The 22,220-nt window shown below is 53.6% G+C and overlaps 1 protein-coding gene across 1 annotated transcript in view; it reads right to left on the minus strand.

Moving 5' to 3' along the window:
* Positions 1 to 355: 355 nt before the first annotated feature.
* MAPK8IP2 (mitogen-activated protein kinase 8 interacting protein 2) overlaps positions 356 to 22,220 on the minus strand; it is a 39,911-nt gene continuing 18,046 nt past the window's right edge. The window contains 11 exon segments of the mRNA XM_087969023.1: positions 356 to 1,641; positions 2,442 to 2,540; positions 3,023 to 3,093; positions 4,216 to 4,335; positions 5,871 to 5,980; positions 13,424 to 13,596; positions 14,128 to 14,203; positions 14,917 to 15,228; positions 15,231 to 16,672; positions 16,674 to 17,124; positions 17,953 to 18,079. Of these exon segments, the coding sequence (XP_087825149.1) occupies positions 1,569 to 1,641; positions 2,442 to 2,540; positions 3,023 to 3,093; positions 4,216 to 4,335; positions 5,871 to 5,980; positions 13,424 to 13,596; positions 14,128 to 14,203; positions 14,917 to 15,228; positions 15,231 to 16,672; positions 16,674 to 17,124; positions 17,953 to 18,079 (3,054 nt within the window). The 3' untranslated portion in view covers positions 356 to 1,568.

Here is a 22,220-nt window from a genome sequence, read left to right on the forward strand (position 1 = left end):
AAAACCTCCAGGGATGGAGCCCCCACCAGTTCCGGAGGCAGAACTTCTCCCCCACTGGTTCCTTGTCCTCCGTCCGAATTCCCGGTTGCTTCTCTCCTTGATGAGTTTCCCTCCGTTGCTTCTTTCTCCTGCCCTTCGGCCGCTCGGGAGAACAGGTTGTGTCCCCCCCCCTTCTTTGTGGCAGCCCCTCAAATGCTGGAGCGCTTCTCTCCTGTCCCCCGTCCCCCCCGATTCTTCTGGGTCCAAACCCAGTTCCTGCAATGGTTCTCCAGGCCTTTCGGTCTCCAGGCCGCCTGTTTGCCCACCAACACTTGCCGGAGCTCCCCCCACACGCCGCATTCACACGTGGTGACACCAAGCATATATTTTATTGAAAGTCCGACTGGTGAGCAGGCAGTGAGCAGGCAGGGGGTCCCCGCCTGATCTGTACGAGGCTCTGCTCCTGGTGGGGGGTTACGGAGGATAAATATCATCATCGCTACATGGACAGAGAGCGGAGGCCACGAATCGCTCAGCTGGCACCGGGTCCAGGCGGGCGGGCGGGCAAGCGGGTGCGTTCACCAGGCACAGTGGGGGGCAGTGAACTGGGCGGGGGTCTCCCGAGGGGCCTGCAGCCAGGCTGACCCTCTGCCAGTGCCGGGGGGCTCAGCAAAGAGAACTGGGGGTCCTGGGTTCTCTGCAAATGGTGATGCGTGGAATAGTCGTTGCTCATCTCCTTCCCCCGCACCAGAAGTGGGAAAGGAGGAGCCCTCCACTCCCCCCGCACACACAGGGGGACCCCCTCCCCATTTCCCCACTTCCGCCAAGGAGCTGCCTGGAGAAATGCCCTTTGGGCTCCCGGCTGCCATGCAACATGGGGGGTTTCTATCTTGCACTCCCCCAACTCAGCTGTGCCCCTGGCAGGTGAGAATTAGCAGGAAGATATGCGTGGGGGGCAGGTGAGGGAGGAGCCCCCTTCCTAAAAACCAGGATTGAGGAGGGGGCAGCCAGAGCAGGCAGGCCAGGCAGAGCAGGGAGCAGGATGGGGAGGCACAGAGCGCCCTTCCCCTCCCCCACCAGAAGGGATGAAGGGAGGCTGGGGGGCGGCTGGCAGGCGGAAGCCCTTTCCCCAGGCAAGCCTTCTTCGAGGGAGGGGCCCCTCCATGCGTGCCCCTCCCTCCCAGCCTTCCTTCCAGCCCAAACAAGGGACCTCATACAAAGGCCGTCATTCTGGGAAGCCCCCCGCCCCCAAAAAACAAGCAGGAAAGCTAGTCCATCTCAGGGTCCTACCGCCCCCCTCCTCTGCCCCCCATTTCCTCCCTACCAAGCACCCTCTGAGAGGCTGCTCCCCTGGCTGCTCCCTGGCCACGTTGGGACGTTGTGGGGGCTGGGGAATTGGGAAAGGGGGAGAGAGGGCAAGAGGCCCACCAGGCCGTCCTGGGCCCCAGAAGCCCCCAGGGCCAGGGCCACCTCGTGCAGGGAAGTTGTGGGCTCGGCCGCCTGGCAGGACTCAGGCTGCTTCTGGGTCCGTCTCTCTGGGGGGCGTGAAACTGGGGGGTGGGGGGAGGGGCTGCCCTCCAGCTCACGTCCTACTCCAGGTATATGTCTTCTGTGGGGCAAGCAAACTCAAGATGCTCCTGGTAGTATTCCTGAAAGGCGCGGCTAAAAGAGGAGGAAGAGCTGAGTTAGTAGCACCCCTGGGGGAGGAGGCCAGATACACCTCCCCTCCCCCAAGACGATGGGGAGAGCCCCCCTCCCCCAGGCAGGCACCTGTCCAGGGCCCTAGAGACCAAACTCCCACCACCCCCACTGAGGAGAAACATGCGGCTGCACAGGAGCCACGGAGGGTCCCCCCACGGCACTCCCTTCCTCCCCCACCAGGTGGAGCCCTTGGGGTGGTGCTCAGCTCAGGCCAGGGCCCAGCAGTGCCCCAGGTTATGTGGGGCTGCCCCTGTGCCATCGGGTGCCCTGGGAGGGGCTGGGCCTGTTGCTATGCGGACCCCTCCCTGGCTGAGGCCCCCCTTTGGGCAAAGACGGGCTGAGGGGACGCGGGGCGCAAGGAACGGAATTGGTGCCATCCGAACCAGATGGACAGATCGCTCTGCACGCCCAGGGGGACCCTGCCTCACCCCTCTAGAGGGGCACAGCTGGATCTTTAGGGGCGTTCACCCCCCTCCTGCCCCCCCAGCACTCCAGCAAAGGAGGGGAGGGGGCACAATTGCTGGTGGGCCATCCTTCTGCCTTCATGGCAGGCTGAGACTGGGGGCGGTGGGGCTGGCGCTTGGCCCTGCCACTTCGGCCACCACCTGGCCAATTCGGGTCCTCCCAGCTGTGACTTGGGCTCCCCCCAGCCCAAAGGGTTGCTCTGCCCTGCGGAGTTGGGGTTCTGGCTGCTGCTTTGGCCGCCCTCCGCCTCCTTGGGTGGCACCGACGTAGCTGCAGCAGCCTCCAGGGCCACTTACCCGACACACTCGGCCACGGGCCGCATGGACTCCTGCGAAACGAAGACGTGGCAGGCGAAGCGACTCAGGACGGGGTGCTTGGTGATGAAGCCAAAATAGCTGCGGGAGAAGCAGCGGTGAGGCCAAGAGGGCAGAGCAGCCCCTGGTCGCAGGGCTGCCGGGGGGAGGGGCAAAGGGCACCCCTGTCGAGCTGGGGAGGGCCGGGCAAGGAAAGAAGGAAGAAGGCCGGCTGGCGCGTTTGCCCAAAGAGCCTGGCTCACTGGCCAGTGCCAAGGCTGCCCCCTTGGTTCTGCAGAGTGTCAGAGGCCGTACGGCACCAGAGTCTCAAACCCATCCTGGCACCAGCAGCACCAGTTCGTGTGGCTTTGCCATTGCCCACCTTGCCCACCACAGAGCCTTGGCTGACCTCAGCGGGGCCAGCAACTGCCACAGAGCGAGCAGACCCCCAAGAGGGCTCCAGAGGCCCATCTGCAAAGAAAGAGCCCCCACCACCACTGGTGCCCTTCCCTCCGTGGGGGCAGAAACTGCCAGGGCAGCCTGTGCCATCCCAAGTGGGCACCCCTGAAGAAGGAGCCACTTACCAACTATTGCGGGGGTGGCAACCGCAGAAGGAGACGTTCTTCATCTGGAAGAAATGGCTGCAGCGCTCCATCTAGGAGGAAGGTAGGAAGGAGGCAGCGAGGAGGCAGCCATGCCAGCCACCCCTGCCCAGCCCTGAGCAGGAGGGCCTTTCACATCCCCCCACGATCTGTGGAGCTTGGCATGGGCGTTGCCCCCCACCCCAGCAAGAGAGCCAGCTGTGCCCGAGAGGCTTCAAAATGGTCCCCGAGATTCTGGACCCAGCGCTGCCTCTGCCCGTTGCCTCTGGGGCAGAAAGAGCTGGCAGAGAGAGGGGAATCCAGGCCGCCCATGGGGAGGGCAAAGAGCAGCTGGCGGCCACCCCCTCCTCCTCTCCAGGGAACTGGGCGAGGGCTGGGCGATGGGAAGATGTCGGGCGTCGCCCTAAGTCTGACCCCACCTTCCCACCAGACGGAGCACAATGCTGTGCCAACCTCCCTGCCAAGCCCTGCTGGCCTTGGACCCCCAGGCTTCCCACGGTTAACAAGCTAACCAACATTTCGGTGGGGCCAGACCGAGTTTGCACGACCCAGGAGACCCACCAGTCCAGCTGAACTCGGCCCGCAGGGACTCTGTGTCAACTAAAAAGATTCCCCTTTGATCTTTTCAGATGCCAGAAAAAAGGTGTGGGAAAGGGGGAAAGTGCATTTTGAGGGAAAAAGTGCATTTTGAGTGCCTAGATAATCACCCTGGCAGCCCAGGGTGATTATTATGACTGGAGAGCATGATGAATGACTCTTGGCTATGGATGTGGCCCATTGGAGAATAGGCATCGGGGGAGACCAGGGTCAAGGTGGAAAGGAATGGTGTCTTTTAGTGTCGGCTGCATCCAGCCAACGCCAACATGGCCCCTCCTAATAAATCAATCTTTTTGACTCTGAGAGATGTGGCTAGAGACAGGATTTGAACCGGGGTGGATTTGTTGGAGTCCTGACAGCCAGCCGATACTAAAATACATCATTCGCTTCCCCCGACCCTTGATACCCCCCCCCCCCCCAGATGTATATTCTCACAGGTGAGCCGAGAGCTTCTGCACGTGGCAGCCAGGTAGAGTGGAGTCTGCAGCTGCCCAAGGCTGGCTCCTCCTTGGGGGCAGCCCCACCTCTCCCTTCCCAACGGCCCCCTCCCCTTCCCCTCCCCCACGGCAGACCCTCACCTCTTCGTCCTGACTGTATTCATTGACGGTCAGGATGAGTTTGATGCCTTGCAGGCTGATTTCCAGGTCACAGGTGGACGGAGGCCTCAGGTGGACGGTCAGCTTCCGGGTGGTGGCAATCTGCAGAGAGGGGCAGAGCGGGGCTCAGCCCTGCCCGGGAGACCCTTCCCCGCGGGACTCACACACAGGGGAGCCTACGCCTATTCGCTGGGGGAGGCTAACGTGGGAGCACCCGTGTTAAGCACCACGCAAGGGCTCCTTCCAGGCTGGGCTCGGCCCAGGGCCTCCAGCAAGCCATCGCCTGGGCTGGAAGGAGACCGCCAGCCTTGGAAAAGGACTGGCAGGCAGGGGAGGCCAAGGGGTCAGTATCTACACACGAAGACTGGAGAGAAATTGGCCAGAGAAGGTTCGGACATTGGGAGGAGCCCGGCGCCAGGAATGGGCCACTTCTAGCCAGGTTTCAAATGAAGAAGCTTCAACCAAAATAAAACACGGGCAAACAACCGCTCCAAACTCGACTGTGGAAAATACGACTTCAGCCACAAAGGGGTCAACATCTGGAATGCCCCGACCTGACTCTGTGGTTACAGCCTCAACCCCTCTCAGCTTCAACCTCAAACTGTCTACCGTGGACCTCCCCCCATTCCTAAGAGGTCCTTCAAGGGGGCGTGCATAAGCGCACCAGGGTGGCCACCGTCCCTGTCCCACTCTCCTCATTTATCTGTATTTACTCCCCTGGCTTATGTCCCTACTGATCCTTGTTATCTGGTACATGTCTGACAAACAAATAAAATAAAAATAAAAATAAAATGGGAGTCTGACCCAGCCCCAGACCCCTCTGGCCCTGGTCTCCCAAGGAGCAAAGACTGGACAGAACTCGACCAGATCCAGAGCAACCACGGCAGTTACTGCCAATATTGGCAATACAAAGGTTGGCTGGTCATAGTGACGGGCACCGTGGGAACATCCCACAAACGTTACATCGCATTGCGGCAGAAGGCCCCCCCCAGAAGGTACCCTGCTGGGACATTATCTCGAGGGCAGTGCTGCCCAATGGCTAAGCAATCTGAAGATCCGGCCATAGGCTTAGCCACTCTAGTAACTGCTCCTACATACTTTTATTTTACTTATAATTTAATTCATCCTTACTATTGGGCCTTTTTAAAAATAATTCACTGTAATCCCAAAGGGACTCATTCAAAAGGCAAGTGAACATTCTTGGGTTCTTGAAGACATTTCACTTCTTACCCAAGAAGCTTCTTCACTTCTGGAGAAGTACTTCGGTTCTTCAGAACTGAGGAAGCTTTTTGAATGAGAAGCGAAACGTTTTCCAAGAAAAAAAAAACTTAAGAAAGCCCAGTTGCCTTTTGGAGAAGGACCTTTGGAGCAGCCGTGACCTGGATGACGGAGACTCTCCAGAGACATTCAGCCTAATGGGGTTTTGGAGTTTGATACACATTTTACATGCTGTTCTTGTGAATTTTATGCCCCAACGCCGTGCTCTGTAACCCCCATACGGAATAAATAAGACTTAAAAAGTCGGAAGACGGCTGCTGGGAATGTGGCTGTTGCGCTGCACTGACTCCCGCTTAGGGTTGTGCAGGCCCAGCCCCGCTAAGGCAGCCTGGACAGCACCCCTCAGCACCTGACTCACCCTTCTGCATGGCTGCGCACAGGATGCCGTTGCCCTGGTGGTAGGGCACCTCCACCGAGCCCAGGAACTGCACATTGAAGTGCTCCACCCAGCAGGGGTTCCGCTTCAGCCCTGCGAGGAATGCCCACAGTCACCGCTGCAGAGACCCTTCCCCCAACTCTGGCACACACACACACACACACACCCCTGATGGAGGGCCACACCCAAAACGGGGATGAGTCTGGCAGGAAGCCCAGGACGTCTCTGGCAGGGGCTACGGGACCCCTCTCTCTTTTGGGCCAGGTTCTACCCTCTTCCTCTCCTTTGGGGCACCAACTGAAAGAGGGGCAGGTCCCCAGCCCCGCTCCCTCCCCCAAGTCTCCATCCTGCTTTGCAAGGCTGCTTTTTTTTGGCTGCAAAGGCCTTGCGGGAGAGAGCTCCGTTTCCATCTCACGTCACAAGGAACTGAACGTGCCAAAACTACGGATTTGGTACTTAAATATGAGCCAAAACGGCAAATACAGTCCTGGGTTGTGTAGACAGAGAGGCATAGAATCACAACCACGTGAAGTGTTTGTACCGCTTTATAAAACCCTAGTGAGGCCACACCTGGAATAATGCAACCAATTTTGGTCACCACATTACAAAAAAAAGATGTTGAGACTTTGGAAAAAGTTCAAAGAAGAATAACTAAGATGATCAAAGGCCTGGAGACTAAAACAGAGGAAGAACAGCTGCAGGAACTGGGTTTGGCTAGACTAAAGAAAGGAAGGACTGGGGGGGACAGGATAGCAGCCTTCCAAGATCTCAGGGGCCGCCCCAAAGAAGAGGCAGTCAAGCTGTTCTCCAAAGCCCCTGAAGGCAGCAGGACAAGAAGCAACGGATGGAAACTGATCGAGGAGAGAAGCAACTTAGAACTAAGGAGGAATTTCCCAACAGAGAGGACAATTAGCCAGTGGAACAGCTTTGCCACCAGAAGTTGTGGGTGCTTCCTCACTGGCTGTTGTTAAGAAGAGACTGGACAGCCATTGGTCTGGCATGGTGCAGGGTCTCCTGCTTGAGCAGGGGGTTGGACTAGAAGACCTCCAAGGTCCCTTCTGACTCTGTTAATGCTGTTAAGCAGGACCTGGCCAGAATGACCAGTGGGACGGATCACCTTGGGTCGATATGGCTGGTCCTTGTGGTCAGGACTCAAGGCAGGAGACTCTTGCCATCTCATAGCTCTGTGTGTGTGTGTGTGTGTGTGTGTGTGTGTGTAAGGTCTGCCATGGAGCTGGGATGGCCAACCTGCCAGGCTCTCTTGTCTCAACCCCCTCCCCCCTTCTGGACCTCAGCATCCAGTAGGAGCATCTTCCCACAGACCCCACAGAGCTGCTTCCTCCTCCCAGCCAGCCAGCTAAGCCCAAGCAGAGGCCAAGCAAGACACGCCCCACCCCCACCCCCACCCCCGTTAGGAATGTAAGTCACCTAACAGTTATTTGGGTTGGAAATATATAAACTAGGATAGACATTTTAATACTATGTCTTTAAGAAAATGCTAAAACTGCAATTGGGTGTGGTTTCTCAAATGGCCATAAGATGGAGCCAGAAACCTGGGTTGTTTTAGTCTCAGAAGAGAGTGTGAGTGAGTCTCTGTTTCCTTCTGTTGGAGAGTATTGCCGTTCCTCTAATTGACTGTTATTCTTGTATTTGATGTAAGTCTGTTACTGCAGGGGTCCCCAACCGCCGGTCCGCGGACCGGTACCGGGCGCTGAACAAGCCTTACCGGGCCGCTGGTTGCTGGGCGCCGCCATCTTTTTGGAAAGCTCACCGGAGCGCTGTTTCGTCATAAAAGATGGCGGCGCCAGCTTCGTGAGCTTTCCGGTGAAAGCCATTTCTACCGAAAAAGCTCACCAGAAGCGCTGGCGCCACCATCTTTTATGACGAAACAGCGCTCGGTGACGCCACCGAAGCGCTGTTTCGTCATAAAAGATGGGCGCGCCAGTTGATTACCGGCGCGGCGCCCAGCTGATGTCGGAACCGGGCGCGGCGTCAAAAAGGTTGGGGATCCCTGTGTTACTGAACTGTTTTTTAATGCTGGACTTTGATATTTGGATTATCCCTGAACTGAACACACTGACTGCCTTACCTGTGAATGACTTGGACTGCTTGTTTGAACTTTGCTTAAACCTTTACTGGAAGTAAAAACCTACATTTACCGTACAGTGTATCTGTGTGCTGTTTGTGTATTATTCTTCACCACTCTCAATACGTCTCCCTGTATGCGCTCATTCTCCTAATGGGGAATTACCTCAATACTGGTTATGGGCCCAGGCCATACCAGGCTCAGATAACTGAGAGTTAGTGTGAATGCACAGTACTGTATACAGACAGCTGTTTACTGTTTAATTGTGGTTTACTGTCCTGGTAAAGATGGCACAAGACACTTCAACAAGTCTATCACTGATAACCCGGTTGGATGGAACAAACTATGTTTCCTGGTCTATGAAGTGCAGTCTATCTCTGCGTAGAGAAGGTTTATGGAATGTAGTTCAAGATCCACTGGATGTAAATGCTTGGGATCCAGAAAATGAGGATGATGCCAAGAAGCTTGCTGACTTTAAACAGAGCAACGAACGAGCTCTTTGTATAATTGGACTAACACTGAGTGACCAGCAGCTAGTCCATATTCGTGGAGAAGAGTCTGCTGCTAGGTGTTGGGAGAATTTGAAGAGGATTTATGTTCGTGACAGTGTAGGTGCACACATACATCTTACACGTAAACTGTTTAGAGCACATCTTCTGAAAGGTGGAGATATGTTAGCTCATTTGAACTTCATGAAAAGAACTTTTCAAGAGCTACATGAAAAGGAACTGATATTTTCAGAGCTGCATCAAGTTTACATCATTCTGTCCTCGTTGGATGAAAGTTATGATGATTACGTATCTTCACTGGAAGTCCTGCCCAGAGATAAACTGACATTGACTGACATAACCGGAAGGTTGTTAGAAGAGGCAAGAAGACGGCTGGATAGGGACCAACTGAGGAAGGAACAACCACAAGAAGAGGATTTGTCTTCAACTGCCTATACTGTTAGGAAATGTTTTTCTTGTGGGGCTAGAGCAGGGATCCCCAACCTTTTCGACGCTGCGGCCCGGTTCCGGCGTCAGCTGGGCGCCGCCATTTTTTTTTACGAAAAATCACTTCCGGTGATGTCACGAGCGATTTTCGTCAAAAAAATGGCGGCGTTTGCATGGCCGTGAGCTTTTTCGGGTAGAAATGGCTTTCTACCCGGAAAAGCTCACGAAAGCGCTGGCGCCGCCATCTTTTTGATTTAAAAATTGCTTTTTTACCAAAAAAGATGGCGGCGCCAGCAACCAGCGGCCCGGTAAGGCTTGTTCCGCTGAGTTCGTGCACGGTCCGCGGACCGGCGGTTGGGGACCCTGGGCTAGAGGACATATAGCTAGATTCTGTAAGAAGGGAAAACAACAGAATACTAGGTAAACACCAGAAGGCTAAGAAAAATGTTAGTTTAGCTATGTCTAGCAATTCAACTGTAAATCATGATTTGTGGGTTGTTGATAGTGGAGCATCACAATGCATTACTAAAGATAAGGAAAGGTTTGTAAAGATGTCTATGAGTAAACAACACGTATCATTGGCAAATGGATGGAAGATCAAAGCTTCTGGTGAAGGTACTGCATATTGTTCTTGTATAAACGAACATTTAACTATGTTATATGTACCTAAACTGAAATTTAATTTGTTATCAGTAGGGGTTTTAGTTAATCTTGGTTATGTAGTAACCTTTAGGGCAGTGACCCCCAACCTTTCTTATGCCGCGCCCGGTATCCCCAACCTTTTTTATGGCGCGCCCGGTACCGGCATTAGCTGGGCGCCGCCATCTTTTTGATGAAAAAGTGCTTCCGTGACCTCACCGAAGCACTTTTCATCAAAAAGATGGCGGCGCCAGTGCTTCTGGTGAGCTTTTCGCCACCATCATTTTTGATGAAAAAGTGCTTCCAGTGAGCTTTCTACCCGGAAAAGCTCACCGGAAGCACTTTTTCATCAAAAAAGATGGCGGCGCCCAGCAAACCAGCGGCCCGGTAGGACTTGTTCCACGGACGGTACCGGTCCGCGGACCGTGGTTGGGGACCCCTGCTTTAGGGGACATAACTGTATAATAGAAAAAGAGGGTAAAACTGTTACTGCTAATTTAGAGAATGATTTATATGTGATACATGATGACCAGTTGCAGATGGCTAACTCAGTTTATAACAATGTTAAGCCACATGATGAATGTATACACTTACTGCATAGACATCTGGGGCACATTAATTTCAAAATGCTCAAACAAACTGTTGAATTGTCAGAGGGAGTAAAATTGAAACCCTGTAGCAAGTATTTAAACTGTAATGCTTGTAGTCAAGAAAAGAGTAAGGTTACTCCAGCAAACAGACTAAATGGGTTTAAGACCAAGGAACCTTTAGAGGTTGTGTTTGCTGACATAATTGGTCCTAAAAAAACAAGTTTAGGAGGTGCCTGTTATATTTTGAATATTATGGACCATTACTCACGATATGGTTTCTGCTATCTTATGAAAAACAAAACAGAAACATTCCAACATTTCTTTAACTGGCTAACGTTTGCTGAGAGAAAAATGAAAAGTAAAGTCATTACTTTAGTCACTGATAATGGGACTGAGTTTGTTAACAAAAGATTCCAAACTATGTTGAAATTGGCTGGTGTTGAGCATAACGTTCTGCACCTTACAGACCACAACATAACTTGTTTGTGGAACAAAGAGGACAAACATTACAAGCCATGGCTCGCACTATGTTATCTGATTCAGGTTTGCCTGAAACACTGTGGGGTGAGGCCATAATGTGTAGCAATCATGTGTTAAACAATGTAGTTAACACAACAACTGGAGAATTGCCATTCACTCGTTGGCATGGCAGAAAACCAAATTTAAGTTACCTACACACATTTGGAGCTCCAGCATGGGTGCATATTCCCTCACAAGTAAGACTGAAAGGGCAACATAGAGCCAGGAAGTTATTTTTTGTGGGTTATGAGGCCAACCATAGATCGTTTAGATTTTGGGATCAAGGCACAGTTCATGTTTATTGTAGTGCTAGTGCAAAATTTCTTGAGCATGTTGGGTGGGATAAACTGGAACAGGAATCCAGCAATGATATTATTATTGACACCCAAACAGTCCCTAAAGATGAAATAAGTAAACCACGAATAGCCATTAAAGAGGAAGAACAGGAGGAAGTAGAACAGGCACAGGAGGAGATAGAAGAACAGGAGCAGGTGGCACAAGAAAGCCCACCAGTAAGCCCTGTATTATCAAGATGTTCAACTCGAGTAACATAACCAACTGATAGATATCAGGCTAGTGTTGTATGCCAAGTGAATACAGTTCCAAGTAACTATAGTGAACTGAAACTGTATCCTGCTAAGGATCAGGCTGCTTGGCAGGAAGCAATGGATAAGGAACTGGAATTATTAAAAAAGTTGGAGGTATACAAAAATATTAAGTTACCACCAGGTAAACATGCCATAGGATGTAAATGGATATATATGAGCTAAAGACAGGTGTAGATGGGACTGTTACCCATAAAGCCAGGTTATTAGCACAAGGGTTCAATCAGACAGCAAATGACTATGATGAGGTGTTTGCACCGAGTCTGAAGGCTACTACATTAAGGGCAGCATTAGTGTGGGCAGCTAAGGAGAAATACATTATAAATCATTTGGATGTAGAAACGGCATATCTGCATGCACCTTTGCAACACACTATTTATTTAAAGAAACCATTAGGTATAAAAGATGATAATACAACTGATTTCTGGAAATTGAAAAAGAGTCTTTATGGTTTGAAGCAATCAGGATATAAGTGGAACCAATGTATAGTTAAAGAATTAACTAAGATAGGCTTTGTAGCTGGCATGGCTGATCCATGTTTGTTCAAAAGGGAAAGTAATGGTATAATTTCATTGTTGCTATTATTTACTGATGACATAGCATTACTCACCAAAACTGAACAAGAAGCTACTAAAATAATCTCACTGTTAGAAAAGAAATTTAAGATAAAAGAGTTAGGAGAAATCAAACAATATCTTGGTTTAAAGATAGATAGAACTAGGGGAGGATACAAAATCTCACAAGCTGATAAAATTAACCAATTACTAAAAAGTTTTAAAATGGAACTTTGTAAACCGGCTAAAACACCGATGAGCCAGGAGTTTAGCCATAGTGATGTTCAAAGTCCTATTTTTGATAAGAACATTTATTCAGTCCTTGATTGGTAATTTATCTTATCTCAGTAATTGGTCAAGGCCAGATATAGTATACAGTGTTAATCAATTAGCGAGATTTAATGCTGAGCCGACTGAAAGGCACTGGCAAGCTGCTAAGCGTGTGTTAAGATATCTGAAACAAACAATGCACTATGCATTGTACTTGGAGCCTAAAGATGAACTGAGTTTAACTGCATATGCTGATGCAAGTTTTGCTACGGACATAAATACACGTAAATCTACATCGGGTACTGTTGTATTATTGGGAAAAGCATTGATTGGATGGAGGTCTATTAGACAGAAATATCTAAGTTTGTCAACAATGGAGGCTGAATTCTCATGTTTGTCTTTACTATGTACAGATTTAGTTTGTTATAAGCAATTATTGATTGACATGGGAATTGATGTAACAGATTCTATTGTTGTTTATGAAGATAACCAATCAGCAATACAGATGGCTTCAAATATTGCTGTTAAGACAAGAACGAAACACACAGATTTAAAATATTTAAATGTGAGACAATGTGTGCAAAGTAAAATGTCAGAAAACAATATAGCAGATCATTTTACAAAGGCCCAAGGCTCTATAAAGCATAAGGCTTGCTGCGAGGATTATGGACTTAGAATGTAAGGTTGTATATATTGTCCTACCCAAAGGGGAGAATGTGAGGAATGTAAGTCACCTAACAGTTATTTGGGTTGGAAATATATAAACTAGGATAAACATTTTAATACTATGTCTTTAAGAAAATGCTAAAACTGTAATTGGGTGTGGTTTCTCAAATGGCCATAAGACGGAGCCAGAAACCTGGGTTGTTTTAGTCTCAGAAGAGAGTGTGAGTGAGTCTCTGTTTCCTTCTGTTGGAGAGTATTGCCGTTCCTCCTAATTGACTGTTATTCTTGTATTTGATGTAAGTCTGTTACTGAACTGTTTTTTAATACTGGACTTTGATATTTGGATTATCCCTGAACTGAACACTGACTGCTTTACCTGTGAATGACTTGGACTGCTTGTTTGAACTTTGCTTAAACCTTTACTGGAAGTAAAAACCTACATTTACTGTACAGTGTATCTGTGTGCTGTTTGTGTATTATTCAACATTACTCTCACTACGTCTCCCTATATGCGCTCATTCTCCTAACGGGGAATTACCTCAACACCCCCCTGCCCAGTGGGCCCTCCGGGGCTCCTTGGGTTGCTGCAACTCTGCCAGGCAGACAGTGAGCAGCTCCCAAGCAAGAGAGGCAGGTTCTCCCCCTCCGTCCTCCCCGTCACCTGCAGCGTACCTGCCACGTCCCTGGCCTGGCTCACCACCTCATGGGCATAGAAGGCCGGGAAAATGCCACGCTCCCCCGTGCGCATGTTGTAGCCCCGGTACCAGTAGTCGTCCTCTTCCAGCTCCACCAGGATGGGGTCGTCCACGTCCAGTTCCAGCTCGTCTTCGTGGCGAGGGATGAACCTGGGAGAGAGAGCAGACCGGGGGGGCATTTCAGGAGCTTCCTTCTGGGGGGCAGCTGCCCCTCTGCTCCTCTCTGCCCCTGGCCGACAGCCATGGCCACTAGCACTCCCAAAGGTGCTTTTTCCCCAAAAGGCACCTGGACTTTCTTGGGGTTTTTCTCCTTGAAAACGTTTCGCTTCTCATTCAAGAAGCTTCTTCAGTTCTAGCTGAAGAACGGAAGCTAGAACTGAAGAAGCTCCTCGGATGAGAAGCGAAACATCTTCAAGGAAAAACCAAGGAAGTCCAGGTGCCTTTTGGAAAAAGCACCTGGGACACCTGGATGATGGAGAATCTCCGTGGACATTGAACACTGACCCATTTTGCCCCATTTTTGCGTGGAGCATGAAGACCTCTTAAAGGAGATGCAGACTGATAGCGGCCCAACTCAGCCGGCAGTTGAAGGTCCCCCCAAAACAGGAAAGACCTGGGGGCTTCTGCCTTCCCCCCCAGCCCTGGATCAGCCCCCCAGGTGGGTCTCCTGCCCCAGCTCACCTGAACACGGCTCGGTGCGTCTGTTCTCGCTCCTCTCCGTTCACCATGCAAGAGAAGAGACCGAAGGACTCGGTGCCTGGGGGCAGAGAAGGCATCGCTGGGGAAGCTGGATCAGAGGGGACTGGGGGGGGGGGCAGTCTGGCTGCTCAAAGCGGGGTGGGGGGCCAGCCAGGGCAGGGGGAGGCCCCCAACCTCCCGGAGGACAAAAGCCCACCACGCAGGGGCAGCAGGAGGCTCCGGCTCAGCCAGCAAAGTAAGTTGGAGGAGACAGCAAAGGTTGGGATTTGGGGGACCAAGAAAAGTACAGACAGTCCTCGACTTATGACCACAATTGAGTTTCTGTTGCTGAGTGAGACATTTGTTAAGCCCCGTTTTACGACCTTACGACCTTCCTTGCCCAAAGGGAATCATTGCTGTTTTTCAGTTAGCGACACGGTTGTTGACTCTGGCTTCCCCATTGAGTTTGCTAGCCAGCAGTCACAAAAGTGACTGCTAGCTAGCAAACTCCCTAAACGTCATCATATATATGAGTTGCCAAACAATGGCCATATCAGCTGCCAAACAACGGTCATAAGTGGGGGAAACGGTCATAAGTCACTTTTTTCAATGAAGTTGTAACTGTGAACTGTCACTAAGGGGATAGTTGTAAGTAGAGGACTCTCCAAAAGGCCCGGAAGGGGGCTGAATGCTACAGCGGCCGTTCTGGTCACCTCCAAAGCCTTGCCTCCCCCCACCCCTCCCTCCCCTTCCCTCCCCACCCCCACCCCCACCCGTTTCCCCATCACTCACTGGAGGAGCGCGAGGTGCTGTTGACAAAGACGTTCAGGAACTTCTTGGAGAAGTGGAGGTCGGCCTCCGGGGAGGAGTCCTCTGAGGAGGAGCTGCACCCGTCAGGAGCCCCCAGCCCTTCCCCAAAGTCACTTCCAGCATCCTCCGGGTCGGTGGCATCGCAGGCACGGAACAGCTCGCTGTCATCGCTCAGCACTGAAGTGCATCGCCGGAGGCTGACCAGCTCCAGCTGGGTGTTCTCGTCCACCACCAGGGTGTACTTGACCGAGTCGTAGGCCAGGGAGTCGTCCAGTATCACCGCGGGTGGCGGGAGGGAAGCTCCTGGCCGAAAGGGGACCCTTTCAGGCTGCCCAGGCAGGATACTGCGTCCTCCTCGGGAGAGTAGGAGAGGCTGAAGCAGCGGTTGGTCTTGGCGGTGGAGACATCCAGGCCTTCCTTGGGTTCTAACCGGATGTCGTCGATCATATCGTTGTCCTCCAAGATGCCCGAGTCCAGGTCCCCATCGATGGCCCCCTCCTCTTCCTCCTCCTCCTCTTCCTCTGTAGCTGGGTCAGCCTTGCCAGGGGGCTCCCTGGGGGGGAAGGTTTTGGTGGCAACAGGGTTGAGGCAGCAGCCAGAGTAGGGCCGCCCTGGGAAGACGGGCGCGATGACGTCATGGGTGGAGTTGCTCATGAGCAGGTAGGGCCCCATGTGGCCCACCTGAGGGCCCTTCTCCACTGCAGGCTGGGCCCCCAGTGGCATCTCCTCCTCAGCCCCCTGCAGCGAGCAGCGCAGCGTCTCCATGTCCACCAGCTCGATGCTCTGCTGGGAGCGGGGCTGGGCGTCATTCAGGGCCTCGCTGGGCATCTCTGGCTCCAAGTCGGAGGCCGGAGAAATGGTGTCAGAGAGGGAGGGAGCAGCCGGGAAGCATTCATCGGCACACTTGATGGGATAGGAGCCCTCCGAGATCATTTTGTTCACCAGGTTGCTGAGCAGCCACGGAGAGTCCGAATCCTCACTCAGGTCGGGTTCCGACTCCGAGTCCGATTCAGAATCGTACTCGCTGTTCCCTTCCTCTTCCGCCCCATCGCGCAGGAGCTGACGCCCCACCGGCAGGTAGAAGGACCGCCGCAGGCTTTCCAGACTGTGGTCGGGGTTGATCTCCAGCTCCAGGCAGCTCGAAGGAGGAAGCTCCATCTGGTCGACGGGCACCGAGGGGTCTTCGTAGAACTCCTCTATTTTGAGGGGGGCCAGGCTCTCCTCTGTGGGCAGCCGCGTGCCCTCCTCTTCCTTCTTGGCATCCAGCAGGAGGGCATCCTTCAGGCCCATCACGCCCGGGGCGTCCAGGTCCGCATCCAGGTCGGCCTCAGAGCCCGGGGAGCTGGCCTCCTCGATGGAATTGGTCAAGTGGGAGGAACGGCCACTGCTGCTCTCGCTGCTCACGTCCAGCTCCGTTTCGGAGATGCTGGAGATCATGTTGCTAGCCAAGCGGCTCCCGTTAGACGCAAAGGCTGCCTCGATTTCCCGCTCCACATCGGAGTCGGAGCTGGGGGAGCTGAGGTCCTCGCTGTGCTGGATGCGGGAGGAGAAGGCCTTGGAGGTCCGGCTGGTGAGATCGGCCTCTATGCCGGGGTCCGAGGAGGGAGATGTGGTATCGGAGGAGGCAGAGGGCAGCCCTCGCAAACTGCCCTCTCCCTCGGAGCTCAGGGGGCAGCCGCTTCTCGTACGGGGCTTGCCTGGGGTTCTAGGGACTCTCCAGGCGCTCCATCCCTGGGGGCTTGGTAGGCTCGTCCTGAGAGACCCCACCCATGGGGGATCTGTGCCCTGCTGGGTCCCCAGCCGAGCCGGCTCTCTCCTCTTTCTCCTGGCACACCACAGCATCCCTCTGAAACTGGGCACAGTAGTTCTCTGTGGCAGGGGACCCGTGAGGGCTGCGGCTGTGGGGCTGGGAGGCCGAACTGAGGGGCAGAGGGCTGCTCCGAGCTTCCGGAGGCTTCCCAGATGCTGCGCTGGCCAAGGCGGGAGGAGGCTGCAGGCCGACCTCACTGGAGACGACGTTCATGTTATAATCCTCCCCCGTAGGGGGGCCTCTCTGCAGACCCTGGCTGTTGCCCTCGGCATCGAAAAGTGGGGGCTTGCAAGGGGCCTGGGACACAGCCGGCCCTTGGCTGCTCTGGATGTCCCTGCAGGGTCCATCCTGGAGACAGGCGTGCAAGGGAGACGGTCGCTCTGCGGAGGAAAGAGGACAATGGCTCCGTTTAGGCCTTGGAAGAAAACAAAAGCCTGCAAGACCAACTCAAAGGCAGCATCCGGATCCTGTGAGAGTCAAGGGGATTCCCCCACCCCCACCCTTTTTTTTTTGGACCCAAACTATAGAATCTGCTAGCACAGCCCAGTGGGAATCTCCTTGTCCTTAATTGGAAGCATCTGGGGGACGGAGGGGTGACATGCCCTTAATGGAGGTCAGTGCCCCCCATGGCCGGAAGGGAGGAGGAAGGGCAGGGAAGGGTGCTGCCCCCCACTGATCCTCAGCCCCCCTGCCAGCTCTGGTGGGAAGGCAGCCGCTGAATTTGGGCTCAGCCCCTGGCCTCGGCTGGGCCAGTCAAGCCACACAGCTGCCCACCGTTCTCCCTGTGGGCGAGGGGGCAGCAGAGGGTGGTCGTTCACCTTCAACCCCCTTTGCACTTTCCAGACCCCCGGCTGCTTCTGGGGCTCCCCTGGTGGAGAGGTGGGGAGAAGATGCCAGCAGGGAATTAGGTCAAGGAAACCCAGGCTGGTGTGGAAGGATTTACTGGTTGTCTTCTCAGGAGAAAAGGGTTGGAGTCTTTGTTTGATAGGAAAAATGTTTCTCAAACCATCGCTTGGTGCCGATTCCCCTCCCCAGCAGGGGCTGTTCCTGGGGAGGGGGGTTAGGCCCCTGTGCAACCAGGTTCCTTTGCAAAGGAAACATTCGAAGCTCTGCAAAATGAGACCGAGCAGCCCACAATGGAGCGAAACAAAAAGCCCCCCTGGACCTTTTTGGATCTTTGGACCCCTGGAAGAAACGGGAGAGCTCACCTGCGTGGGAGGCGGAGGAGGAGGAGGAGGAGGAGGAAGACGAGGAGTGCAGCAGCGTCTCTTGCCAGGTGGCCCGCTGCAGGGGGGGAGCCACGTTGCAGCCACTGTTGTTGTTGTTCAGGGAATCCTGGTCGTGGGGGGGGGAAAGAACAGAGCAACTCAGGGGGGGCAGCATCTAAGAGGAACCCCCCCCCCAGTTTATACGTCTTGCCCGCTCGGCTGACTTCAAGGCCCCGGATCAGAACCGGGCAAGCGCCAGCACCGGGGACTCCATGGATGCTGGGACAGATTCAGGGGCTGCTCCATGACCTCCTGCCACACTTTTAAATTCAGAATTGAAATCTTTGATGGAACATAATGCAACAGAGCGTCTCTAGCTTGGGTTGTCGTCTTTGGGGTGACTGGGGATTCAGCCGGTACGGACCGGTTTGCGTGAACTGGTAGTTCCGGTGATGAGTTGGCCCCACCCACCCACCCTGGCCGTAGTCTTCTATCCTTTGAAGCACAACTGATTCGCACAGCACGGCTCTTTTACTCCCCGGGGCTGCAGCACAGAAGGTAAGTTGTAGCTGAAAATGGCTGTTTTTCCTACGCTACGTGCGCTCACCGAACCGGTTGTTACACCAACTGAATCCCCCCCACCCCCGATGAGTATTATTCCTCTAGATCAGGGGTGGGCAAACTTTTTGGCTCGGGGGCCGCATTGACTTTTAAAATTTGACAGACGGGCCAGGTCAGCACAAGATTTTTTGGGAATGGCCCCCTTCCCCTCCCCTCGGAGGCCCCCTGAGTCAGGAGTTGCTACCGCCGGTGCGGCTCGCGCGGCTCCAGTCCCGCGTTGCCTCGGGAAGGGAAAGGCAAAAGGAAGAGCCGCGGCGGTGCTTTGCAACGGGAGCAGCGGCACCGGAGGCTCAGCCTCAGCGGCTCCTGGTTTTGCCTTTTCCTTCCCAAGGCAACGCGGGACTGGAGCCGCGCGCAACCGCGCTGGCGGTAGCAACTCCTGACAGCCCCAGCCGGGCACCTGAGTGGAGCCCGGGCGGAACTGCCTGTTGCTGCTGCCGGAGCACCGCCGGGTCGCCTCCTCCAAGCAGCCCTCCCGCCCGCCGGGCTTCCCCTCCGCTGCGCGGCTCGGGGCCAGGCGTGAGCGCCCGCGAGTTAAAAGGAAGCCGAAAGTTGCTGGGAAGTTGCTCGGGTGCTGGGAGCAGGCTTTTAAAGTGCCGCCCGAGCAAAGTTTAAGCAGCCCGCCCGCCCGTTGGGCGGAACCCTTCCCGCTCCTCGGCGGGAAGACGCTCCAGCCTGCAAACTTTGCCTTTGCAAAGTTTAAGCCTGGAAGCCCCGGGAAAAAAAGGGGGATCGGTGGGGACTCACCTTCGGAGAGGTCGCACTTGAAGGTGATTTCGAACTCCCAGCCGAGGCCTTTGCAAAGTTCTTTTCTTTCCTACCCCGAGAGCGCTCCGCACTGTTTTGCAGCTTTGGGGGCCACGCGGCACAGGGCAATACGCCACGCCCAGCAATTTTTTTTCAGGGGCGGGCCGGATTGGACAGACCAAAGGGCCGGATGTGGCCCGCGGGCCGTAGTTTGCCCACCCCTGCTCTAGATATAGAGCTCTCCAAATTTGGTAACTTTAAGATTCATGGACCTCAACTCCCAGAATTCCCCATGGCTGGCTGGGGAATTCTGGGAGTTAAAGCCTCCTGTGCTAGAATGTTATCTACCCAAGTGACGTCTTAGCAGGTCACCCAAGATAATTTTTCATCTTTTTAATCCGTCGTTTCATTGACTGCCTGTTTGATGCTCCTCTTGGAGGAAGGGAGGCCTGATTGGCCCTCCAGCAGCCGCTGGTTCCAAGTGAATTTCCTAAAGTCACTCCAGCTACCCTACAGCGTTGGTTTTGTGTCTTGGTTCGACTAACAACTTCCACAATCGATCGTCCCCTTTGGGAACTTAAGGCACGTCGGTATGGCAACTGCCTTGCTTTTACCCCAATATCCTTACGGTCAGGATAATAATGTCTGTCCCAGCTGGCTGGATCCTCACCCACCCAATCGTTTGCCTTTCCTTCTCATGATGCCACAGTTTTGATTTAGCTACAATGACGTGGCCGGCCGTCCCTTACGGCTGGGAAGATTGCAAGCCTCAAATTCCTTTAATTGGAAGTTTCTTCCTCCTCCTTCAATACTGATTTGGGGTTAGAAAGAAGCTGCTGCTTAGTCAGTTATGTGGCTTTAATTACTGGGTTCTTCTAATCATTATTTTTCCCTTTCTAAATGCCACAAAATGCCGGGTCTTTATAAAAGAAGGGAAGCGGGGAAGAGAAACGAGTAGCTTCCCCATTGCCAAACACCTGTGGAGATTCTCCGTCACATCCAGGTGAAGGTTGTCCCAAAAGGTGTGCTTTTTTTTCCAGGAGGCAACTGGACTGCCTTTGTTTCTCCTAGAAGACCTTTCGCTCCCCATCGTGAGACCCTGGGGTTTTTTTCCCACCTCCTGGTTGCTGATCTGGCAGGTCGTGTTCCGTGTCCTGAACTTGAGCCTAAGTTATCTTAAAAGGAGGGAATGCTGTAAATCCTCCAGGCTCAGCACCCCTTATTCTCCCGGGAGCCCAGTGGCTCTTTCTCCTGGCACCCAGCTGGGTTTTCCCCGCCGCTCACAAACCCCAAGCAGCACCTGGTGCCCCGTTTGAAGCTGTTCAGAGGACGTTCTTGCATCTCCTGCAGCTTCGCTGGTGGCAACGGCGCCGTTTCTGTAGATGAGCCCTTCGGCCAGTCCAAGGTTTTATGTAAAGAGGAACCTCCTTGTTTGTTCTCCATACTTACTTAGTGTTTTTTTATTATTATTATAATTAAAAGAGCCCAGTAATTGAAGCCACAAAACCGAGAAGCAGCAGAGAGTTTCTAATCCAGAACCTGTGTTGAATAGGAAGGAGGACGGAGGGCCTTTTGTACCGTAAGTGACAACCGTCGGTCTGAAATGGAACCAGGTTTCAAGGAAAGAGAATCTTGGTCACTCCGGTCTGAACTGGGGGCTCCTTGGGGCCCTCGGAGCTCAGCGGTTTCCTTGCAGACGTTTCATGACCCAACTAGGTAATGTCATCCGTGCTAGGATAGGTAGGGAGTTTCCTGCCTAAGCAGGGGGTTGGACTAGAAGTCCTCCAAGGCCCCTTCCAACTCCATGATAGGGTAACTCGGGGTTGGTTTATTCCATGATCGGTTGGTCTGTTTCCTTGGCTGCCCATGGAGTTCTCAGGCATCGCCTCCAACGCCGGAGTTGGAGGGATCCACACTCTAAAGAAAGCTTGCCGGAATTGGGCGTGTCGAGTTGAATGGAAATAAGGACCAGGATCGACACGGTGGCTGTATTCCAGCATCTGGGGGACTGTCCGAAGGAAGAAGGGGGGTCCACCCATCCTCCAAAGCCCCTGAAGGCAGCAGGACAAGAAGCAACGGGTGGAAACTCATCAAGGGGACAAGCAACCTGGAACGAAGGAGGAATTTCCCAAGTGTGAGAACAATTAGCCGGTGGAACTCCTTGCCTCCAGAAGCTGTGGGGGCTCCACTGGAGGTTTTTAGGAGAAACTGGACTGTCATTTGTCTGAAATGGTGTAGGGTCTCCTACTCAAGCAGAGGGTTGGACTGGAAGACCTCCAAGGTCCCTTCCAACTCTGTTATTCTCCCTATCCTGCTTCTTTGGCTTCTACACAATGTCATTCTACAGGCTTGTTGGCTAAAACCTTGGCTGAGTCGTCCTTCTGCTGCTGGCCGTATTTCGGTGGCTCTTCCACCGGTTCCTGGAGCCTTCTGGCTTATTCATGACCACAACTCTGGTCTAGCTTTGTCTTCTGGGCAGCAGGTCCTTGTAAAGAGGGCCCATCTTCCGAGGCGGGGGGGGGGCAGCGGTGGCACCTTGAAGACCTGTGGACTTCAGCTCTCAGAATTCCTGAGCCAGCCATGGCCCCCCCCCTCCCTCCCTCCCTCCCTCTCCCCAAAACAAGTCAGCTTAGCGAGACCAGAGTGGGGTTTATGCATTAGAAACGGGTGTGTCTGTAGGGTCATTGATCCATTGTGCGTCCTCCAGGTTCACAGATTCCCCCTTCAGCTGTTGTGGTCAACCTGGACTCCTCGCACTGACCAGCCCCCTCCCCCACCCCACTGCAGTGGGAGCCCTCAGCCCTCCCCTCCCGCCTCCTGGGGACCCTCAGCCTGGAAACCACATCGGCAGATTAGAAGCCCGGAAGGGGGGGGGGCTTAATCTCGGGGGAGGGGATTAG

Source organism: Notechis scutatus, chromosome 6 (assembly GCF_049901735.1).
Source record: "Notechis scutatus isolate UNSWTSFEM ecotype Mainland chromosome 6, rNotScu1.2, whole genome shotgun sequence".
In the NCBI taxonomy this organism is placed as follows: domain Eukaryota; kingdom Metazoa; phylum Chordata; class Lepidosauria; order Squamata; family Elapidae; genus Notechis; species Notechis scutatus.